Source organism: Uranotaenia lowii, chromosome 2, assembly GCF_029784155.1.
Source record: "Uranotaenia lowii strain MFRU-FL chromosome 2, ASM2978415v1, whole genome shotgun sequence".
In the NCBI taxonomy this organism is placed as follows: Eukaryota; Metazoa; Arthropoda; class Insecta; order Diptera; family Culicidae; genus Uranotaenia; species Uranotaenia lowii.
In genome coordinates, this window is record NC_073692.1 from 248,897,902 (window position 1) to 248,920,538 (window position 22,637).

At 36.7% G+C, this 22,637-nt stretch overlaps 1 protein-coding gene across 1 annotated transcript; it reads left to right on the forward strand.

Moving 5' to 3' along the window:
• The first annotated feature begins 6,110 nt into the window (after window positions 1-6,110).
• LOC129747594 (homer protein homolog 2) lies at window positions 6,111-21,697 on the forward strand. The gene is made up of 8 exons (XM_055741883.1): window positions 6,111-6,436; window positions 6,729-6,885; window positions 6,949-7,080; window positions 15,746-15,937; window positions 16,623-16,807; window positions 16,881-16,959; window positions 19,794-20,081; window positions 20,146-21,697. Exons 1-8 carry the CDS (start codon window positions 6,432-6,434, stop codon window positions 20,254-20,256), a joined length of 1,149 nt encoding a protein of 382 aa, XP_055597858.1. The 5' UTR covers window positions 6,111-6,431; the 3' UTR covers window positions 20,257-21,697.
• The last annotated feature ends 940 nt before the right edge of the window (window positions 21,698-22,637 follow it).

Below are 22,637 nucleotides of genomic sequence, written 5' to 3' on the forward strand. Positions count from 1 at the left end.
TCATCTGTGTTTTTTTATTACCACAAGGCTCCCCCGTGATAATTCACCAGCATCCGAATTCCAATATACCTAGAGTACATTGTAAAGAGCTTTCATTACGTCGTATGATACAAAATGTAAACAAAGAATTTTTTACGAAAAAAAAATACAAAAACTGACATAAACTAGTCGTAACTTCTTTCCATTTAGAATATTTGTAGCCTGGACCACTTATTCTATACGTGAGGTACAAATTTTAAAGTTGTTTTGAAAACTTTTGCAGCAGTTTTATGTGAATTTTTAAGATGTTTCATACGACGTAATGAAAGCTCACGCGAGATCCAGTAAATCTAATAATCTTAAAACTTTTCACTGTGTCCATTTTTGAAAAGCTAATCGATCCCGACATACCGTTTTTCATAAATCCCGGCTGCGAGTGTCAACTTTTCAAAATAATGTGTGTATAATTGTAGGGGAGAGTGGGGAATCATGGGCCACTTTTTTTCTTTGATCCATAACTTCTTTATTACAAAAGATAAAATGAAAACGATAGATGGTATGGTTTTCTACATTTCTAACGTATCATTAGGCATTTTTTTTAGTAAATTACTTTTTCGTGCTCTCGTGTATTTTTTTTTTTTAGTTTTTGAAAAATGGTGGGGAATTGTGGGCCACCATATCCAAATTGATCAAATAACATGCAAAGTTTATGAGTTGACCCGAAACTGTAATTTCATAATTCATGTTGTTATTTGAAAGTATGATTTGCAAATTGCAATTGCAACCATAAACATGTGTTCATATTTTTGTTATGAACTTTAGATTTTTCACCAATGAAATTTGCGGGTGATTGTTTAATTATGTAAGTATATTTTTTTAGCTAGTTAAAGAAAAGAAGCATATGCTGCATACAGAAGTCAACAACATATAAAAAAATATACGTACACAGAACTACGACGATGACAGTTGGATTGAGTTTTTTATCTCAATACACAGCTGAGTTACGTAGAGTGGTCCACGTTACTGTTTATTTTATTTGTCAACGATGTCGACTAAAGCATGGATCACTACAAATCTGGACGCATTAAAACGGGTCTATCTCGGAGCTATGTAAACGAAATAAAAATGTTTTGTACTTGAAATGTAGGGTTTTTACTGCACTTTAAAGGAAACATAATAAAAAAATTATTCCGATGTTGTATTGATGAATTTTCGAACTTTTCGTTGAGTATCACTCAATATAGTTTGAACACCCTATTCGCTGACCTCAGCGGCCATTTTGTTCCACAATCTCTTCATCTCTGTTGCTTCCCGAGTCGTCCTACCATTCTTCTACATCTTCTGCTTGAGAATTGCCCAAAATTTTTCGATAGGGCGGAATTGAGGGCAGTTGGGTGGGTTGATGTCCTTTTCGACAAAATCCACCCGTTGGCCCAATACCACTGTAGAACCTCCTAGCTGTAGTGGCAGCTTGTCAAATCTGGCGAAAACTTAACTAGTCCTTTGTGAGATCTAATGTACGAAAAAAAAAGTTTTTCAGGCATTCCTCCTTGTAAATTTCGGAGTCCATGGTCTTGTTTTTCACAAAAACCGGAATTTTTCGTCCGCAGCTGCAAGTACCTTGCCAGATCAAACACTTTCTTGCACACTTATCAGCAAAAACGAATTTGAAGTTGCCGGGGACATCACCATGACCAGTGCAGTGCACCATTGCAGTGGCTTTACATAATTTTTGGCCAGAAAGCTGCCCAAAATCCATCTTCACGTACGTTTCGTCATCCATGAGGATGCATCCGTCGAACTTCGTTGGAATCTTCTTGTATAACTTGCGGGCACGTCCTTTGGCTACTAAATTCTGCTTCAATGTCCGGTTTGGTTGCTTACTGGTCCGATAGGATCGTATTCCTTCGCGTAGACGAATTCTGCTGACAGTGCACCGGTCGGCGTTGAATTTCTTGGCAATGTCATAGTCCGACTACCCTGTGTTTTCCTTGATCGTTCTCAACACCTTCAAATGCAGTTTCTGATTCTTAGGTCCACTATAACGCTTGGTATGAACCTGCCGATCTATAGTACGCATCTCACGGAAAGGTTTGAGAACGCTACACACGGTTGATTTGACAATTTTTAACGATTTCGCGATTTTTGAACCCGACCACGTCGGGTTTTTGACGTGGGTGCTCAAAATTTACTTTCATCTCGCGGCTTCCATCGCGTGTAACTTTTTGAAACAAAACGAATCGTAATGAAATTTTCAGCACTGGTAGAAGAAACATTCCTCCACAAAGTGCTGCCAAAACATTCCAGATCCGACAACTAGGAGCACTATGGTAAAATAAATAGTGAGTTCAGATTTGTAGTGATCCATGCTTTACATCTTAAAAGAAAAGTTTTTTCTGGAAATACGTAAACCATCGGATATTGAAGTGTTTCAGCGTGGATTAAATTGTTTTTACACCTGGTGCTCAAAATATTTACTAGAGCTTAATGTAAAAAAATGTAACTCAATATCATTTTCGAGAAAGCAACTAATGAGACAAGAATCAATAAAATAAGGTCAAGATATAGTTGAAAGATGTAGTCAAGTGAGAGTCTTAGGAATCTTATTGGACTCTATACTAAACTTTGTTGTCCATTGTAATAATATCATCTACAAGGCAAGTAATATGTTGGTTTTATCAAAAGATTTAGTCTGCAATTTGATGATCCTTACACAATAAAAACTTTGTATGTAGTTTATGTTAGGCCCCTCCTTGAATACTGCAGTATAGTGTGGTCTCCATACCAAGAAGTTTACATAAATCGTAAAGGGCAGATGAGAGGGCAGATTCCCTTGCAAAGGTGGGTGCGATGGAAGGCAACATTTACCAGCGTGAAATCGTCTTCAACGAATTCTACTTCTTGGCTCGAAGAAACTCTATTGTCAACTGGCAGCTCAGATGGGACGAGGATGAGTTGGCTCGGTGGTTCCACTCGATTATCCCGAGGGTAAGCCTTGAGCCCTGGTTTAATAGATTGACCTGAGTCGAGATTTTATTCGTATATTTTCCCGTCTCATGTCCAATCATTATTCCTTGAACGCGGTACTCCCTCGTATAAATATTGCTGTCAGCAATGGTGGCGGTGGCCAAGGTTACCACGACATCGAACATATCGTGTGGTCATGTGAGGCCCACCTGGCCGCTAGAACGAATTTAATAGTCTCCCTTAGGGCCCGAGGAAAACCACCCTGCACCACAAGAGATGTACTAGCTGCGATAGACATTGATTACATGTTCGAAATATATCCTTTTTCTAAAAGCTATTTATCTTCGTCTATAATTCTTTTAATTTTCATATTTCCCTATCTATTTTCTGTTCTCTTCTAAAAGTGAAAAAAGTGATAAAGAACTAAGAAAACAATTGTAAACATACAAAACGAGTTTGGTTCCTTAAAGACTCAAGGTATGAGAAGTTTCAAATAAAAAAATTATATAAAAGAAATATTCCAGTTGTGTCGTGTCGAGAATAACTCAGTTGTGCTCAGCACGCAACACAGTGTTGTTACGAGCAATGCTATTTTTTCGCTCGTCGTGTTGGACAACGTCTCTTCGTCTTTCCAGTGGCGAAGCTCTTCACTCACATTGTGTTGAGGAAGACCTTTGAAAGCAGACGAAAAAAAATCCTTCCAGTTCAGTTGCTGGCAGGTACAACGAAATGAATTAAAAAGCTTACTGGCAGGAGCAACAATAATAATCAAGCCGTTTCGAGATAGTTGGCCGGCACACGAAAACACTGTGTCGACAGCTGTGTCACATTTTGTGTCGCACACAGTACTGTGCTGTGTTGCGGCCGACACGCAACAAAATTAGATCAACACAGACACAGCACAGCTTCGCTTGGGATGTATCGTGTCATCAAATTGTCTTGCACTTAATGTCTTCGTGATGTTTTCGGTTCCTGCCTTTAGGAGGATGTCGCATAAAAGGTGCATTTAAGTTCCATTTTTAATGCTTTAGTCTTTCAGAGGCGATGGAAGTTTCTTAGTAACTTTTACGTAATATGGGTTCTTTGGAAGTCCCGTAAAACCTTTGTGCAACCAAATATGAACTTCGGAACAGAATTTTATGAGAGAAATTTTAGAGCCCTCATTCATGAATCTATTATTTACATTCTGTAGTTCAGGTTCAATCTAATGTCACAATTTCTTTTTTTTATCTGTATTGTGAATCTGAATTGAAATATGAATTTCAAACGATCTGAATCTGAATTTTCAATTTTGCATTGCCATTTCAAAGCTTTAAATGTTTGAATTTTGTGTAAGGAATAAGTTTAAAAACTTCGAATTTGAATATAAAACCATTTTTTTCTTTTTTTTCACATTCGGAAAACTATAACGAATCCGAATGCCAAAAATGCTCCTAAATAAAACAAAAAAAAAATACAAAATTCAAAAAAAAAACTATATTCAAAATATTGAAAATGCAAATGCTTGCCCAAATCGTTTGACATCAAATCGAACCTTTTCATCGCCTCCCGAAAAAACCTTTGCTCACACCAAGAAACGGCAAAGCACTGATTCGTCCCCTACCGTTAGCAATTTCTTTCAAACATCATTTAAACATTTTACTCACTGAGAATCCTTCGCAACCGACGCCAGCTTAACTTTCACCACTTTCACTGATAAAATTATTCACATTTTAAACAAAACTGGGTAAATGAGTCGTTCTCTCGTTCAACCCATTCTAAAAAAAAGTATCCTGGCAGGAATTAGCCATTGTGGAACATTGGCTTATCACACTGAACGCTAGGCACACGACTGGTCTCACTGATGTTCCTTCGTGAACTTAGACAGGATTGCCAACATTTTTTTCCTAAATTCAGGGAGCTTGAAAATAAAAATCAGGATAAATCAGGCAAACATAATATGATCGAACTGAGTGCCTTTTTGGTCACCGTTGTATAATGTTGTGGTACTGAATCAGTACTACTGATACACAGTACCGTTCATTATTCTTTCAAATTAGCTAAATGATCACTGTAACTTAAACCTTTAAACGCGATATCGCACGTTAGACTGACGAAATAAAGCGTTTTTCGAATATGTGATCTGGGATCAAGGAATAATCAAAGAAGGTAGTGCCAAGGCAGCCGAAAGTGCCGTGGCTGTCGATGTTCGTTGGCATTCGCAATAATCTGCTACACACCTGCTTAACCAATATCATGCCATTATCATGATCCAAATATCTTTAATTGCTTTTTAGGATAAAAAAAAATTTAATAATATTTTTTTGAAAATTAAATAAAATTAAATCTTATTAACAAATCAGAGCTATTTTTGCATATTTGTACAATCTCGTCATTTTTTTCCATCAAGTGAAAACAAAAAAAAATGTACTCCATATTCTGATTACACGCAGAAAAGTTCCATTAGGCTAAAATTACTACGCCGAACATGAAATTTTAAAATAAATTTCTGCGTATTTTGAACCATCCGGAACAACTTGTTCAGCTAAGACACGAATCTGAAGTTCATGAAAACGTTGCCCAGTTCATATATCAGTTCATCAAGGGTTAAATAACTATCCGTAAATTGTATTTTGGCGCTAGTGTTATGTCCCTTAAAATTGTCGAAAGCCGATAGGGTCTCCTTACCCTCACTTCTTTTTTTAAAACAACACGACCGCCATCTGTCGAGTGTTCATCGGTATCGTTAATACACTTTCGTTGAGTGAGTCTTGGGAAATAACGAAGGGCGAATGTGCTAGTGCGAATCTCGATATTGAAATCCGAGACACACACTTTTTCGTACATAAGTAATGTTTCTAAAATAACACGCGAGGGCGCCCCTTTATATATTTTTCATAGGTGTTTACATATCATTCGACAATGGCATTTAAACATGAAAACTTATTATTATTATTATTATTGTTTAAATATTACAAAACGTAAACAAAAAACAAACAAATTATTTATTTGAAAATTAGTACAATTAAGTTATTCAATAGTTTCTTCTAAACAACATTTCAAAATTGTATTTCTTGCCTGAAAAGTTCTTATAAGAATAAATTCATAGAAATATCATTTGACAGTTGACCTAAAAGGGTCGAGTCGGCGCAATCAATGACAGGTAAGAACCGAATTTCATAGCATTATATGACGTTCAATACGATGTATATATCAATCGATCTTCAGATGCATTTTGCAGAAATATGAATTAGCTGTAGTTGAAAATCCGTGAACTTGTTTAATTTAATGTCGTGAGCTGCCATCAAACCATAAGTTCAAGTGGAATAAAAAACTTTATTATTGAAGTAATACTCATATGTGAACATATATGTATGCTGAAAGTGTATCGATGTCAAGGAAATTTATGGATGCAGAATAAAATTGTCTGAAAACATAAAACATACATATTAAAGATTAAATAAAATTGGATGTTCATCTGATCATTGCTGACCGAATCTTTAAACATGGGGTAAGTGGAAAAATATGAAAAAATGAGTGCTTCATCAGTTCGTCTGAATTGTACCACCACTAACATTGGCTTCAATAAATTTTCTTGTCGCTCCGCCCATTCCGATTAATGAAAAAATGGAACGACCCTTAATCGTTCTGGGCAAGTCAACAAAAATGCAGTTTAATTCACATTTTTATGGCCGCCTATCACAATGAAGTCCATAACACTTGTTTAAAACTGATTTGATGCACACTGAATATTGAATAGAACTTAAGGATATTCCATTAACATACCTTTTGTTTATGTCCAGAGAACAGCCTATATTCACATGTAACGCTCATGTGTTTCACATAGATCCCAAAACTAAAAGAACTTGGATCACAGCCAGTTCTAAGGCAATCTCAGTGAGCTTTTTCTATGACTCTTCAAGGAATCTCTATCGCATAATAAGTGTAGAAGGGAGTAAGGTAAGGCTTCATTGAATTGTCAATATCGATATATGGTTTATCAGTATTCTTTTTTCTTTAAAGGCGGTGATAAATTCAACGATAACTCCTAATATGACTTTTACTCAAACGTCACAAAAATTTGGTCAATGGAGTGATGTCCGTGCAAACACTGTGTATGGCTTAGGTTTTGCTTCGGAGGCCGAACTAGGAAAGGTAGGTGTCGAATAAACGTTAAAAACCCATTTACAAAAGAGGAACAATTCATCGTCAATTGATGAACGTACTTATGTCAAATATGTGAATCTTATATCTAAATTGTTCCCGTCGACTCTGTCGGTTTGTAACTGAAGCCACATGATAAGTTTCGTTTATGATTTTGGCTCTACTTTCCGCTAGCTATTTGAAGGGTAAGATTATCTTCATTCAATAGCTTGTACAGAAAATCCTTGTCACGAATACCAGCTACAATACGATCTCTAATGGTAGTCTCTTTAAAAGCACCGATATCACATCATTCAGTCAGTAATTTAGGGACTAACAGTAAATCTTCAGAACGATCAGATCAAACCGTTTTTCCATGTTTTCTTATTATAACACTACATTAAAGATCAGCGATATTGCTAGAAGAACGCGCCAACACTAAACTTAACTTCGGAAAATCGGACTTCCGACAAAGAAGAGTGAAGGACTTGGAAGTCTGTGTTTTGTTGCCAGTTCACCAGCGACGTTTCAAAAATATTATTTAAATTCACAATATAACAACTGTAGAACCCCTCAACTTGATAATAAGAGAACTTTTCTGATCTTCTGGCACCTTATTGTCATCCTTTTTTTTTTCGTTTCTGTTATAGTCGTTTTACCATATTTGGGGCATTCGAGATTGCCATAAAAAATAACTCAATCTCTCTGCGTAGTTCGTAGAAGAGAGACATACGTCTCAACAGAACCAACAAGGTTCGCCATCTGTTTTTTCTCAAATTAACAGGAAATGAAGGAAGTCGGTATAAAACTGTTTCACTCACCCTCTTATTTCCAAATCTGCTGTGCCAATCGATTTCAAAATGGCTACTCTTCCGGAACCGCAAACTGTGTGCCGTCCACCCTGGAAGATTCATCTGACCTGGTTCTACACTCTCGACACGTTCTCAATATTTCCTCAGACCAACAAATGTTTACACAGCCGTCCAGCTTCAGCCTTTCTGCTTCTAATTCATATAACACTTCGCCTACAACCGTGACGCTGCCCTTCGCCGAAGAACCTCTCCAAGCTAAACGTAATGAAATGGATGCCTAGAGACTTCCGTTTTAAAGTAGTCTTCTAATATCTGCTAACCGGATCTCGTTGTAACCACCAAGGAAATGAAACTGTTAATGATACAGTAAAAACATAAAAGAGAAAAATAGTTAATTATTATAGCGTTTTGTGAACCTACATGTAAGAGAAGCGACGTCTGAAACACAAAATTCCAATTGATACAAAAGAACTGTCAAAATCGATTCCAATCGATCCGAGCTTTTGTCGTAGAGCTTTTAGCTTTCTAATTGAAAACTCAACCAAAGAGAGTATTGTGATTGTTGTTGTACAAATTTTACCAAACTGAGCATGCCTTATCTATAAAACAATAGTTTTGTTGATTTGGTTCGGTTCCGGCACGAGTTTTTATCTTAAACGATTACAGTTCTTTTCAAAAAGTGCTCGGTTTTTTGCCGAAAAGGAAAAAAAAATGCTGCAGCGAATGCCTGACCTAGGTAAAGAGACTATAGAAAACATGATCGTGAAAAAATCTTACTTTAACAAGAACTCAAAAAAGGGACACAACTAGCATGTGTAACATGGTGGAATCGATGGGGGATGGTTGAAAGATGAGATTCCAGCCGAATGTGTTCCTTAACACCTTATAGAACCGTTTTTATTTCGATTTCCCCGGTTTTCACCGCGGAAATCTCATCATGCCGGGGGAATCGTAATAATAACAATTCTATCAGGTTTAAAGGAACGAGTCCGACTACTGGAATTTCGTCTTTTAACCATTCCCCATCGATTCCTTTATGCTACAAAACCTAGTTTCGTCGCGTTGATTAGTTATTGACGAAATAAGATTTTTCACGTGAAGTGTAAATGGACCTCTAGGGATGGTTCATTCCGAAACGTCGTCCTAATAACAGCCTGCTTACGAACCGGCACTTGTTTTTTACCGCACGTTCCGCGAATACACCCATAGAAGAGGTTGCAAAAATCCAATGCCTATTTAGCAAATCTCTGTGCCGATAATGCGCTGAAATGTGCACTGTGCCGAAGACGGTATGTTTGAAAAACCGTAACTGGCATAAGGACTCGGCTTCCAACCAAAATTATGCATGACCACTACATTCAAGCGAAACAAGAAAAACATTTTATGGGATTTCGTTCCTATTGGATAATCCATCCCAGAAACAAGAAAATAAAAATAGTAATCACAGCGCCATAGGGAGAATCGAACTCAAATCACCAATTGTATCGTCTTGCCAGTCCGACATCCTAACCAGTATACTATTCGAGCTTCATGCAGGACGAGGTATATTTGTCATAGGCTTTCTGTTACCGATCAATCACAAAAAAAACGTACAACGGCGGATTCCCGGCGTTTGGCCTCCTTTCAATGCATTCCTTTGTCTTAAGATGGAAACGGGAAAGGGAACGGGAGTGAAGGAACGGGAAACCCATTGAATGAGAACTGTGCTTTGCTTACTGCCTGCTATTACATACACACGCTACATATACACAGCTGCTGAAGCCGGGCAGCTTGGCCGGTGTTGTTTGCCGGTGAATTGAAGGAATGTGTTTGTTGTTGCTTTTGCTACATACACACGCACAGCTTAGCCGTGTTTGCCGGTCGATTGAATTAGAAGGATGTTTTTGTTGTTGCTTTTGCTACATTCACACGCACAGTGCTCGGTTCGCTGGCTGCCTGGTGTTGGCCGGTATTTTCCATCCTTCTTCGGCTTGTGATGCGATGGGGAGGGACGCGAAAACGTTTTTATTTTGTTTCATTCAGACATACGCAATTCGGTTGCGCTGGGAGGTTAATGCCGGTGGGCGCAAATCGAATCAGTGCCGGTCGCGTTATCTTCTTGTACCAATGATGCTATGAAATTGACTACACGCCATTGGCACAGAGGCTGAATTTTGGGTGTAATGCTTAGCTCATCAACAATATTTGCAACACAACCAAGGGGTCCGTTACCACTGGCTTGGTACAGGTTTGACTCATCTCACTCCCTTCCAACTGTTCGAAACAAATAAGGAATCATGAAAAAGTACCTCAGTAAGCTACTCATAATTCCTAATTTGCCGAGATACTCCGGCTGGCTTGAACCCACAATCCATTGTATATCATTTTTCCATTCGTTTGATGCCCTGTCCTACCCCCCATTAATCCCCAATAATAGAGTTAAGCTATTTTATTGTAAATGAAACACATGAAAAAAAAAATACATTTTTGAATAAAAAGTAAGAAATGAAAGGATACTTATCTTCAAGCCATCATAAGGCTTCAGTAGTTCTTCGTAGATCCACACCACAAAGCAAAAGTTTGCATGTTCTTCTGTTACGTATAAATTAACTACTAATCGCAGCAGTCTAGTATTTTACATATATCCATGCACGTCCATATGTGCACGTGCGTCATGTCATATTAAAAAAAAAACATAATAGTTACATTTGCTAATAAAAAATCTTCGAAGTACGCTGCACGTATGTCAATGCTGTAATGTTTATCTGAATTTCATTTTCACTTAAATAATCTCAAACTTCCTTATTAATCACCAAACATCACCTAAAATGGTTACTTTTCATTGTTTTTGTTTAGATTTCCGTAGGTCAATTTGTTACCACAATTTCAACGCAAATCTTCACCTTTTCGGGTAGCGCATCACTTGGGCTATACGTTGGTACAACTTTTCTTTACAAAGTCTCTTAATTTTCACTTGAAAACACTTTTATTTTAGAAAATTATTCTTTAAACAGGAAGAAAAGCACTTGCACTATAAAAAGCTTAGCTTCTTTCTTTGATTTCCACAATCATTTCCTGTTGAACACATTTCAAGGCCTCTGGATTCCCATCAACCATTTTAAGGATATACTCCTGCTATCCGGCTTAAACATTCTCAAGTAATTTCACTTAAATTTTCACATTGAATCTTTATCGAAACAAAATTTCGCGGACGGAGTTGCGTTGCGTACAAAGCATCGCCTACCAATCGATTTTTCAAAATAACACAAATACACAAATAATATGAAAAGAGCTCACCAATTTTTTCTACCAGCTGAAGTCATGGATAGCTTGAAATGATGGGATCGATGCTGCTCCTTTGTATGCTGTTTCTTTGTATTTCCACTTCCGGTCCTTTCAAATTCAGAATGGGGATAGGCAAGCAAAAGACGATTCATGAGGTACTTGATAAATTAAGGATAATTTGCTTTAGTCTGCTCCAGCCTGGTGTCTTGTTTAGATTCAGTACTTTGGGGTAGCGATGATCCCATTTATTCCACCGAGAGAAAATATTTCTCTTCAATCACTAACTATCACGCTGGCACATCTGTCCATTCCATTCGTTTTAGAAATAATTACAGATTGTTTAACTGAATAAATGCCGGAATATTAAAAACAAAATTTTCAGCGGCGTAACGAAAAAAAAACACGTCTGTTGGCTACTAAACACGGCCTGCTCCTCCCAGATTGCCCATGTCATTCTTTCTCAAAAATACACTAACCTATGGCTTTCAATGATGTTTTCCTTCATTTTTATTGTAGCAAACAAGTTTTTTCATCAATTATTAGATGAAAAGTTCACAAAAACGACTTTAGTTCTAAGAAACAGAGAAGGATGGATGAAATCAGCGTGAAACCTGTTATTTTTCATGTTTAACATTTGAGGTTTTATGGTAAACTGGTCTGGGCAATCTAAAGAAACTCCAGCTTATCATTTTTCCTTTGCATGCACTTTCGGAAGACTATAAATATTTTATTGTATTTTACTAACTTCATACAAATTTCAACTAAAATCAATCATAACAAAATTGGGACAGAAATGCCCACAAGACCACGTTTTTAGGCTCAAATTTTGAATGTTGTTAACTTTTTGAGAAAACCCAAATATCAAAACTAAATACCATTTTATTTGCTGACTCCAAAATGACGATAACAAATTTCGTCCTTGTTCGATGTGCACCAATATTCGACTTGAAAAAATTATCTGCCGCCATGTTTGCCGCGATATCAGTCAAGAAATTTAATTTCGTTGCCTACCTGAAGGCGTTTTACCTATAAGGCTATAAAACAGTGTATTTTAAAAAGCAAAATTTTCGATAAGTTTAGCACTAGTAAATGATTTTTGCCAATGTATGGTTAGTTTACAAAAATACGATAAAAATGTAATTAAACATTTTAAGTTTCAATCATTACGTTCCTTATAATCATTGTTTCATTTCTTACCACGCTTTCGGTATGATGCGTTCTGTCCACTTGTTTTGGCGTTCTACCACAGATAAGTTTGTTTTCTGGCTGTTTAAGTTTTTTACAAAAATATAATCAAAATCGTGTTTTTATCATATCTTTCCTTTTTGATAATACGTAAATCTGATCCCTTTGTCGTCGTTAACTTTCAATGTTCAAGTATGTAAACAAGCGGTACACATGTGACATCTGTGATTTTGAATCAGGCACACGAAACTCGCCAGAACTGTCAAGTTGCCAGAGGGTTGATCGCGATCCACCGGGCATCAAATTCAATACTATTTCGTGTGATTTACTGAGCGTTCACTTTGGAGCTTGAACATTGAGCACCAAAACAGTGCTAAGCATTTCTTGCCCAAGCTTTCGGCGATGTGGTCAGATATTTTAATTTAAGAGGGATCAGATCACTGACCACACTGACTGGACACTCGATTTCGTTTACTGGATAGTTTTTCCAATAGTACGCAATGTCGATTCCAGAGTGCGCATCGATCGATTTGAAGAAATGCTACCCCAGTTAGGAAATGCCACCCAACTTAAAAAAAAAACAGGCAATTTCTACGATAAAATCGGGCTAACAGGTACATTTTTTGTCAAATTTTTCAGGTTCGCCAAAAGCCTCTAGAAATCTTGGTTTCTTGTTTCGCGTGGCTAAAGAATTTAAAGATGTGTACTGCGCAGTGAATCAAAAATCGCCTACTATCGAAAGATAATGACATTGTCCCAACTTGAACTTTTCATGACAAAAAAATAAAATCTTTGTCGTTGTCGTACGCTCGGAACGATAAAGACAAATTTCTATGCTGATTGATTCCGATAATATTTTTCCAGAACATACGTTTGTTGCTGTTGAAAAATATAAGGATATGCGGTTCCGAAAATAGCAACTAAAACGCATCGGATCATAGCTTGAGAGATATTGGAAGAAAGCTCTTGGCCTCTTTATTAAGGAAATCGATAGGAGAATCGATTCGGGGACATTGGGTCGTGGCCATGGCCAATCTGGCCGGTTCCGGAATGAAATATGTCAAAGTAATCGGATTGAAGCTTGCGACATATTAATAAAAAGCTCTTGGCCTCTTCATGAAATGAATCGATAGGAGAAGCGATTCGGGGACACTTGGTCGTGGCCATGGCCAATCTGGCCGGTTCCGGAACGAAATATAACAAAGTTATCGGATTGAGACTTGCGACATATTGATGGAAAGCTCTTGGCTTCTTCATAACCGAAATCGATAGGAGAATCGATTTGGGAACACTGGGTCGTGGCCATGGCCAATCTGGTCGGTTCCGGAACGAAATATGTCAAAGTTATCGGATCGAGACTTGCGATATATCGATAGAAAGCTCTTGGCCTTTCCATAAACGAAATCGCAAGGAGAAGTGATTCGGGGACACTTGATCGTGGCAATGGCCAATCTGGCCGGTTCCGGAACGAAATATGTCTAAGTTATCGGATTGAAACTTTCTACATATTGATAGGAAGCTCTTGGCCTCAACATGAAGGGAATCGGTAGGAAAAGCGATTTAGGGACACTGGGTCGGGGCCATGGCCAATCTGGCCGGTTCCGGAACGAAATATGTCAAAGTTATCGGATTGAGACTTGCGACATATTGATGGAAAGCTCTTGGCCTCTTCATGCAGAGAATCGATAGGAGAGGCCAAGGGCTTTCTATCAATATGTCGCAAGTCTCAATCCGATTACTTTGACATATTTTGTTCCGGAACCAGCCAGATTTGTCATGGCCACGACCCAGTGTCTCCGAATCGATTCTCCTATCGATGTCGTTCATGAAGAGGCCAAGAGCTTTCCATCAATATGTTGCAAGTTTCAATCCGATAACTTTGACATATTTCGTTCCGGAACCGGCCAGATTGGCCATGGCCACGACCCGGTGTTCCCGAATCGATTCTCCTATCGATTTCGTTTATGAAGAGGCCAAGAGCTTTCCATCAATATGTCGCAAGTCTCAATCCGATAACTTTGACATATTTCGTTCCGGAACCGGCCAGATTGGCCATGGCCACGATCAAGTGTCCCCGGATCACTTCTCCTATCGATTCCTTTCATGAAGAGGCCAAGAGCTTTCCATCAATATGTCGCAAGTCTCAATCCGATAACTTTGTTATATTTCGTTCCGGAACCGGCCAGATTTGCCACGGCCTCGACTTAGTGTCCCTGTACTACTTCTAGCATGGTTTCCCTTAAAGTTAGGCTAAGAGCTTTTCGCAGATATCTTGTGATCTGGTCACATAATTTTTCATTATTTCGAAATCAGATAGACTACCCACATAAGCGAAGCGGATTGTCCCAAGTTGTAAATTTCAGGACAATTTCACATTAGAATTTGTCATTATCTTCTCAACGACGCGAAAATTCTTGATTGCCTATTTCATTTTGTCATGATACACATACGGGAGAGACAAAAGGTTGTCGCACAGAGAGAGAATAAAGACAAAACCACACGTCTACTTTGTCGCTTGTTTTGAGATAATATCAGGGACAATTTGATTCACTGGTACTGCGTAAAAAGCTTATATTGCAGCATAGTCCGTTCCGTTCTTGAGTATGTTTCTGCTGTCTGGTGCCCTTACTACCAGAATGGAGCTGAACGAATCGAGGCTATCAAGCGGCGCCTTATGCGATATGCCCTTCGACACCTGAAATGGCAAGATCCCATTCGTTTACCCAGTTATGAGAATCGTTGTCGCCTGATAGACTTCAAGTCCGTAGAAACGCTACACGTGCTTTGGTGGTTGCGGATCTCCTTACATCGAGGATTGACTGTCCCTTGCTGCTGGAAGCTATTCCTCTCAACGTGCGACCGCGAGGATTGAGAAACCAGATTTTGCAACTCTACGTTCCCGTTCGGCTGAATAACTATGGAGCTAACAGCGCTCTTATAGGTTTCGGTTTCGGAGTACTTTGGCGTTCCCAGAAATGTTTTCCCTAGAAACATACTTATTGATCAAGTCAAGAAATATGTAGATTAATGTAAATTTTTCTTCGTAACCTATCATTAAGTTTTCATTAGGATATAAATTAGATCCGTTGATCTTTATACAATAAACAATAAACAATAAACATATCGCCCGAAATTTCGTAACTATTTTTGACCCTGCGTCTACACGGCTTTGTCGATTGAGGTTAAGCGCAAGTTTGGCTGCGAGTGCCAAAACGATCAACTTTGATCACCGAGCGAAACGATTAATCATTCGATGCTAAATATTTATTCATATTATAATCCTGTTTTTAATGAATGAAATATACAACTTGTTGAAAAAAATATGTAATAGCCAAAGTATTACCTACGTCTAAAAACATCATTTGTGAATATTGTGAGTAATAAATAAACTTTTGATTTTTTTTCTCTCATTGCAGTTTATAGAAAAATTTCAAGAAGTGAAAGAGGCTACTAAAAATGCATTAAATAAAGCTTCCGCCAATGGAAATTCCGCTGTTACGTCTGCCAACGCTTCTCCTGTTACTGCACGTTCTTCCATGTCAAATAGTGATAGTTTTGATCCAAACAATTCAGATGTTCCCACAACCCCAGCGAATAATGTTATTTCCGTAAGTATAATGTATATGCGACAACCGATGTGTGTAAATAAAATTATTCTCGAATTTTCAAAATCGGTAATTTATATTTCGTTGATTGGCCCAAAAACTGTACAAATTTCAGCTCAGTCGGAAATAGTTTGGGCGTACCCAGAGCGCTCGTAGTTTTAATGTTTGATTCTTGAAAATCTCTTACAAGAAAATGTGAAAAATTTGTTTGATGCCAGAGACTTAAAATCGCATAAAACGCAGAGATTCGATGTTATTTTAAAAAGACATTTGAATTTTTATCAAATTGACTAATTACTTGCTTGAAACTACATGAAAACAACTTTAAACAATGTAGATTAAAATTATTCAATTAAATTTGTTATTAAAGATGACCGAAATTTAAAATTTATATAAAGAAGTGTCACAAAAATCATAAAAACGACAAAAGGAAAAAATGAAAAATTATAAAGGTTACAAAACCACAAAAAAGCCAAAATAAAACATGCCACAAAACTTTGTCATTATTGTCGTTTTTTCTAATTACATATCTAATTAACTTTCGGTATATTGATCTAACTATGAGCGATTGTGAGGCATGAGCTGAAATTTAGTACACGTAATTTTAAGTTAATTTTTCTCAAATAATCCCTATTGTTTGAGTACAGCTCAACTCAAACGACTTTTTCAAAATGACTTTCTTTTTCAGAGCATTAAAACTGATAGCCCATCTCATCCCACAACAAATGATGCTTTGAATAACATAAACACTTTAACAAGTGAGTTGAAACAAATATCCATCAACTCTTCATCTAGCGATGGCATGACAACGTCAACAACTGAACAACAACTGAAATACGAAAACGAACGATTGAAATTAGCACTCGCTCAAAGGTAAGAAATAAATGAGAAAAAAAAAAACGATACATAAAGGCAAAGATTTTCATGTTTCTTGAAATTTTACTAGCTCCGCAAATGCCAAGAAATGGGAAATTGAACTCGCTACGCTTAAAAGTAATAATCTCCGTTTAACAAGTGCTTTGCAGGTAAGTCAAAATGTATCATTACAATTTGTTGGATACTTTTCTCAATATATTTGCTTAAAGCTAAGTCGCATACTGATTAAAGAGTACTTCCATTTACTTTAGAGCAAGTTCACTCGTGTTGGGGTAAAGTGGAAGAAATTTTGACACTTGTAGTACATTTTGAAAATTTTACCATGCAAAAATGTTTTCTTTGATCTTTGGGCGTTGTATTTTTCTACAGCACTGTTTCTATTCCAGCCGTATGTGATAGAAATAATGCTATTTTTGCATCACAGCATGCGAGAATGTTGTATTGTAAAAACTGTTGTAAAAACTCTTGAGAGCAAGAGTTCACTGGTGTTGGGAAAAAGGGGTAGAAATTTTGTCACTTTTTGCACATTTTGAAAATTTTGTTTATGCTTATGCTTATGATACATACACAGCCAGATCTTGTCAGCATCCCGTTGAGTAGTAAAAGTACATTTACTACTCATCTTAACTCGGCCGGGCCCTCTGTGCAGTATTGGACGCAGAGACAACTGGAACACAGGGGAGAAGAAACGTGGACAACAGTACCATACGTTTCCATGATTTTAAAATGTTTGAAGTTTTAACGTTGGAAGCACAGTTGCTAAAATTTACTGTGCTCCTTGATGGTGGCCCATGTGAATTCGTCCTTCTGTGGGTGGAAATGAGGTTTTTCTGCACAGAAATCCAAAACATTGAATCAATTGATAAATTTCAATTTTAAAATAACTTTACTAAAAGTTTAATCAAACTACATGTTTCGGATTATTGTGCACCATCATCAACTCTTCCAAAAGATTTTGCGGAACAATTGTGAAAGTCTACGTGCATGACCGACTCGCAAAAAACCCGTAATTTTCTACCATTTTAAAAACTTTAAGCTTTTATGGCTAAATTAGTGAGGAAGAAGAAACTATCAAAAGGATTCATATTGAAAGATCTTAATACTGAAATACCTAGCTTGTATAAACTTGATGACCCCAACTCGGGTATGCTTTGTTCTGATTTTATCCTCGAGCAATCCATATAGGTGGCATTCAATTTTCATTTAAGTAAATTCCAATACTTACCAAATTTGTTTGACCCATTTTATTATACCCATTATCAAAATGAGCCACTCTATCCAAACGGAACCAAACCAGCAAAAAAAACACTTTTTTCCTGAGATTTTCATCCTGTTGGATGATTCATCCCTACGCAAAAAAAAACACATCAAAGCAATCAGATTTTATCCCCGATTTTGTAGGCTTGACATGCTCTTTAAAATATCAAATAAACACATTCAAAAGAATCTTGAATGAATTCCGTTCAAATTATTTCATTAACATAACACTAAAACCCAAAGAAAATTTCCCTCTAAGCGCATTTAAACTTTCCCTTCCCAGCCAAACAAGCAATCAAAACGTTTCTCGCACTGCATGATAAACACAAAATTGCCAAATGCCATAACTTTCATTTATGCACTTCTTTCAAAAGCCACCAATTTTCTAAAAAAGTGTCGTTTAATCCGCGTTTTTTCACTTTGAGTTGATACATTTACACATTAAATCGAGGAATAAAACTTATCTTGGCAAAACCACTGGAAACGCGAAAAATCAGGACCGTGAGAGAAAATCGACCGCACTCGACCGCAGCTTACTTCGATCATCGCGGTACTCTCTTGCACAACACCAATGAACTTGCTCTAACATTTTAGTCAATAAACTTAGGGGCCGTTCAAATATTACGTAACGCAATTTTTTGTCATTCTCAACCCCCCCACCCCCCTACGTAACACATTCGTTTCAGATATTCTATCATAAATCCACAAAGCGTAACAAACTCTTACACCCTCTCCCCCCCCTAAACGCGTTACGTAATATTTGAATGGTCCCTTATCCGATATTCGTTATCTCAAAAACAACTTGACAGATCGCCACAAAATTTTGCACATGTAAACATTACATTACTAGGTAGCAGGGGTGTCAGGTGTCTTGATTTTTCAGGATTTGTCCTGATTTTCGAGAGGCCGTCCTGATTTTTCAAAAACGAGTGAATCGTCCTGATTTTTGAAAAATGGCCATTATAATGTTTGTCCTGATTTGTCCTGATTTTCCAAAAATATCTAAATTATAACTAAATTTATTTTCAAATGCTGAGAACATCAAACAAATCTTTAATAAAATAGTTTAACCAGTTTTACCGATGATAATCTTTGGTTCAAATGATATTTAAATAGTATTTTTCGATATTAACTTTAGGCCAGCCAAGGTTCTTTTCGCTTCGGTTGCATAATTTGAGGCGTCTTCCACACATGTATTTCGCCTTTAGTTATGCAATCTAAGCAGAGCTGCATGATATTTTCATTAATTCACTGGTGTCCTGAAAAATCCTGATTTTTTTCATTGCGGTGTCCTGATTTTTGACAAAACCACCTGGAACCTCTGCTAGGTAGTATCATTGAAAAATTCATCCATCCGCTCAAAAGTTATCCAGAAAAGAAAGTGTTTCAATTTTTCGAATACATAATTCAATGATCAATGGCGCGAGTTTTGAATACTGAAAAAAAAGTGTTTTCTTTCACTAATTTTTCCCAATTCTAAAATAAACTGTGGGAATTTTGACGAAATTTTTAAGAAGATTTTAACCAAATACAATTAAATTATTAAATTGAATATTTGATATTCCTAAAGCATATGTCAAATATTTTTGCATTATTTAACAAAAAATATTTTTTTTGGCGCTGAAAAAGCTTTTACATCTTTATGGGTTGGTTTACCTATACAAAATAGTTGTTTTTATTTTACGAACGGTGGATTATTTTCCAAAATTTACATTTTTTTTTCTAGGAATCCACTGCTAATGTGGAAGAATGGAAGCGTCAATTACATTCGTACAAGGAAGAGAATCAACGATTGAAAATCCGTTACCAGGAGTTAGAAGCATCGAAAGGATCCACCTCTGGCAATGCCGGTGGTGCTGCAAATGCCGCAAATTCAGAACTAGCCGACGAACTTCGGCGTGAAATTTCCCTGTTAAAAAACCGAATCGAAGATCTGGAGAAAGAGTTATTGAATCAGGAAATGGAACTCAAGGCCGCGAACAAAAGTTTAAAGGATAAACAGAATGACTCAACCGTACGTATTCAGGGTAAAATCATTGATGGTACTGATAAATTAATTACATTTCATTCCATTTCAGTTCAAACAGCTCACAGCGTTGTGTAATCAGTTTTCGGTGCATTTATCGGAACTCGGAGGCATACAAAAAGAAATGGAGAAAAATATACAGATGCATCAAAAAACCACTTGAGAATTATACGGCAACAACTCTAACCTTTTAAATGAGATTAATATGTGTCATGAAGGAAGTAGTCAGGAATGTATTGAAGCCAAGTCTCATAAAAACTTTGTCACTAATCGTAACGATGAGATTGAATCTGATAAAGAATACAAGGGATATTTACCCTCGAAGCAACTTGCCAATGTCAACCAAACAAAAATTTCTAGCAGTACAACAGACGCACAAAAGCGGTCGCAACTAAATGCAAATGCACCAAAAACAGTAATCCAAAATCGATCAAACTCTGGAATAGTTCTGATAACGACCAAACTGAACCAGTCAGATGAAAGCAAACTTATTCAGTTTGCAAATAATGACGGTGGCAATAGGGCTGTATTGAACAAAACAAATTTAGATCTTTTGAATTCCGCAAAAAAGATGGCAAACATAGCGGAGTCATCAAATCAACCCAAAACTGCAACAATTTTAGTTTCTAAATCTAAAACGAAGACCGGACTTCCCCTGCTATTGAAAAAATCTAAATAGGACGCAGATTAATTATCTATCGGAAACATTTTTATCCCGACAATGTGTTCTTATTAGTTTAAATTTATTTTTAATGGCAGTTTCCATTTGCAGCTACAACCACATATGTAGTAATTCAGAAAAGTTTGAAATTCAGCAAAAGAAACAATATTATGATTTTAAGAAAATAGTAGTTATTTATCAACTGCTCCAAATAAACGATGCGGTCTACTTTATCCTCCTAAGATAAAGTATTTTATTAGTGTTGGAACGTATAGGGAAAAGTCATCTTAAAATAGGTGACCGCATTTTGAACATGCTATTTTGTAGACTATGGACTTAGTTGTTCGAATAAAAGTTTATCTATCAGTATACAGTTGTTAGTATTATTTGTACTACCAAAGATTTATTGTCAAATATTGGCTTAAGCCTCCGACGAATTTAAACATGTAATTTTTACTACTATTCCATTTGCAAATGCGCATTACCAAGTTGATTGTTGAATATGATTTACGGGAAAGGATCAAGTATATTAAATACTTAAGAAGCTATACTATGTCTGTATTTATTTTACCTACATTTAAAACGCGATTTCCTCAACAATTTCAAAGCCAACCAGAATATAAATTTAAAAAAAAATAGCAAAATGGTTATTCTTTAATTCAATGAACTGCATTTTTAAATATCAATCAAGGTATGGTTTTTGTGTAGATGATAGACTATGTATTACAAAATAAAGTATGTGTATAAATCTGTTTGGATATGGACTCTGAATCTTTAGATAGACAGCATATAAGTTTAACGCTACTATATTGCAGTTCTGCATGCATATTTTATACAATGCAATCATTTAAAATAATGTAATAACTCTTAGAATCAACATTATGTATCGAGCCGAAGGTAAATAAGAGAAAATAAAAATATTGTGTTACTACAACATTGTGAATTTGTTTTTAGATTGATACCTAATCCGAAAACCTAGATTGCCAATCCCAAGATTTTTAAAACGAAAGAAAAATGATAGGCTCAATGATGAGCTTCTTCCCATGCAACAAAAATTTCACTTAACACTCAAAGAGGAGCCATTCAAATGTTACGAAGGAAGTAGCTGGCTGAAGGCCTACGTGAACACCGTCAATCAGACGATTCCGACGGACGGAACCTGAATCCCTGGCGATCCTGTCAGGAGTCTTGACTGATCATTTGATTTATAATAACATAGTTTCCCGTGAGAATCGCCTGATTGTCGATAGGAGGAAGAAACTAAATATAAATATATTTTATGAAAGTTTAATGGCATTGCGGTGAACTTGATACTACGAAAATTCTTGATAGAAGAATTAAAGATTGAAATTAAATGACGGATAGACAAAGCAGATGCTTAATAGAAGAAAATTGAAAGATGTTGAAAATGAGCCATTTATTTTATGGAAAGCTTCAAAGGTGCGTTCTAGACCCTTTGTCCCACATCAATTGAATGGCTGAGAGAAGTAATAGCGAGAGGCGCAATTACGTTCACCCATACATCCAACCCGATGGATTGGTAAAGCACGTGCTTCCCAATCCATCGGGTTGGATGTATGGGTGAACGTAATTGCGCCTCTCGCTATTACTTCTCTCAGCCATTCAATTGATGTGGGACAAAGGGTCTAGAACGCACCTTTGAAGCTTTCCATAAAATATGCTCTTGGCTCATTTTCAACATCTTTCAATTTTCTTCTATTAAGCATCTGCTTTGTCTATCCGTCATTTAATTTCAATCTTTAATTCTTCTATCAAGAATTTTCGTAGTATCAAGTTCACCGCAATGCCATTAAACTTTCATAAAATAATAATCAACGGTGACTATTCGTTAAAAAAAAAAAATAAATATAAATATATACAAT

Excerpts from the sequence above, each read along its gene's own strand:
- LOC129747594 (XM_055741883.1), top strand. Across the intron at positions 15,938-16,622 it reads CAGCGAATAATGTTATTTCC|AGCATTAAAACTGATAGCCC; the intron begins GTAAGTATAATG and ends TTTCTTTTTCAG. Across the intron at positions 20,082-20,145 it reads ATAAACAGAATGACTCAACC|TTCAAACAGCTCACAGCGTT; the intron begins GTACGTATTCAG and ends ATTCCATTTCAG.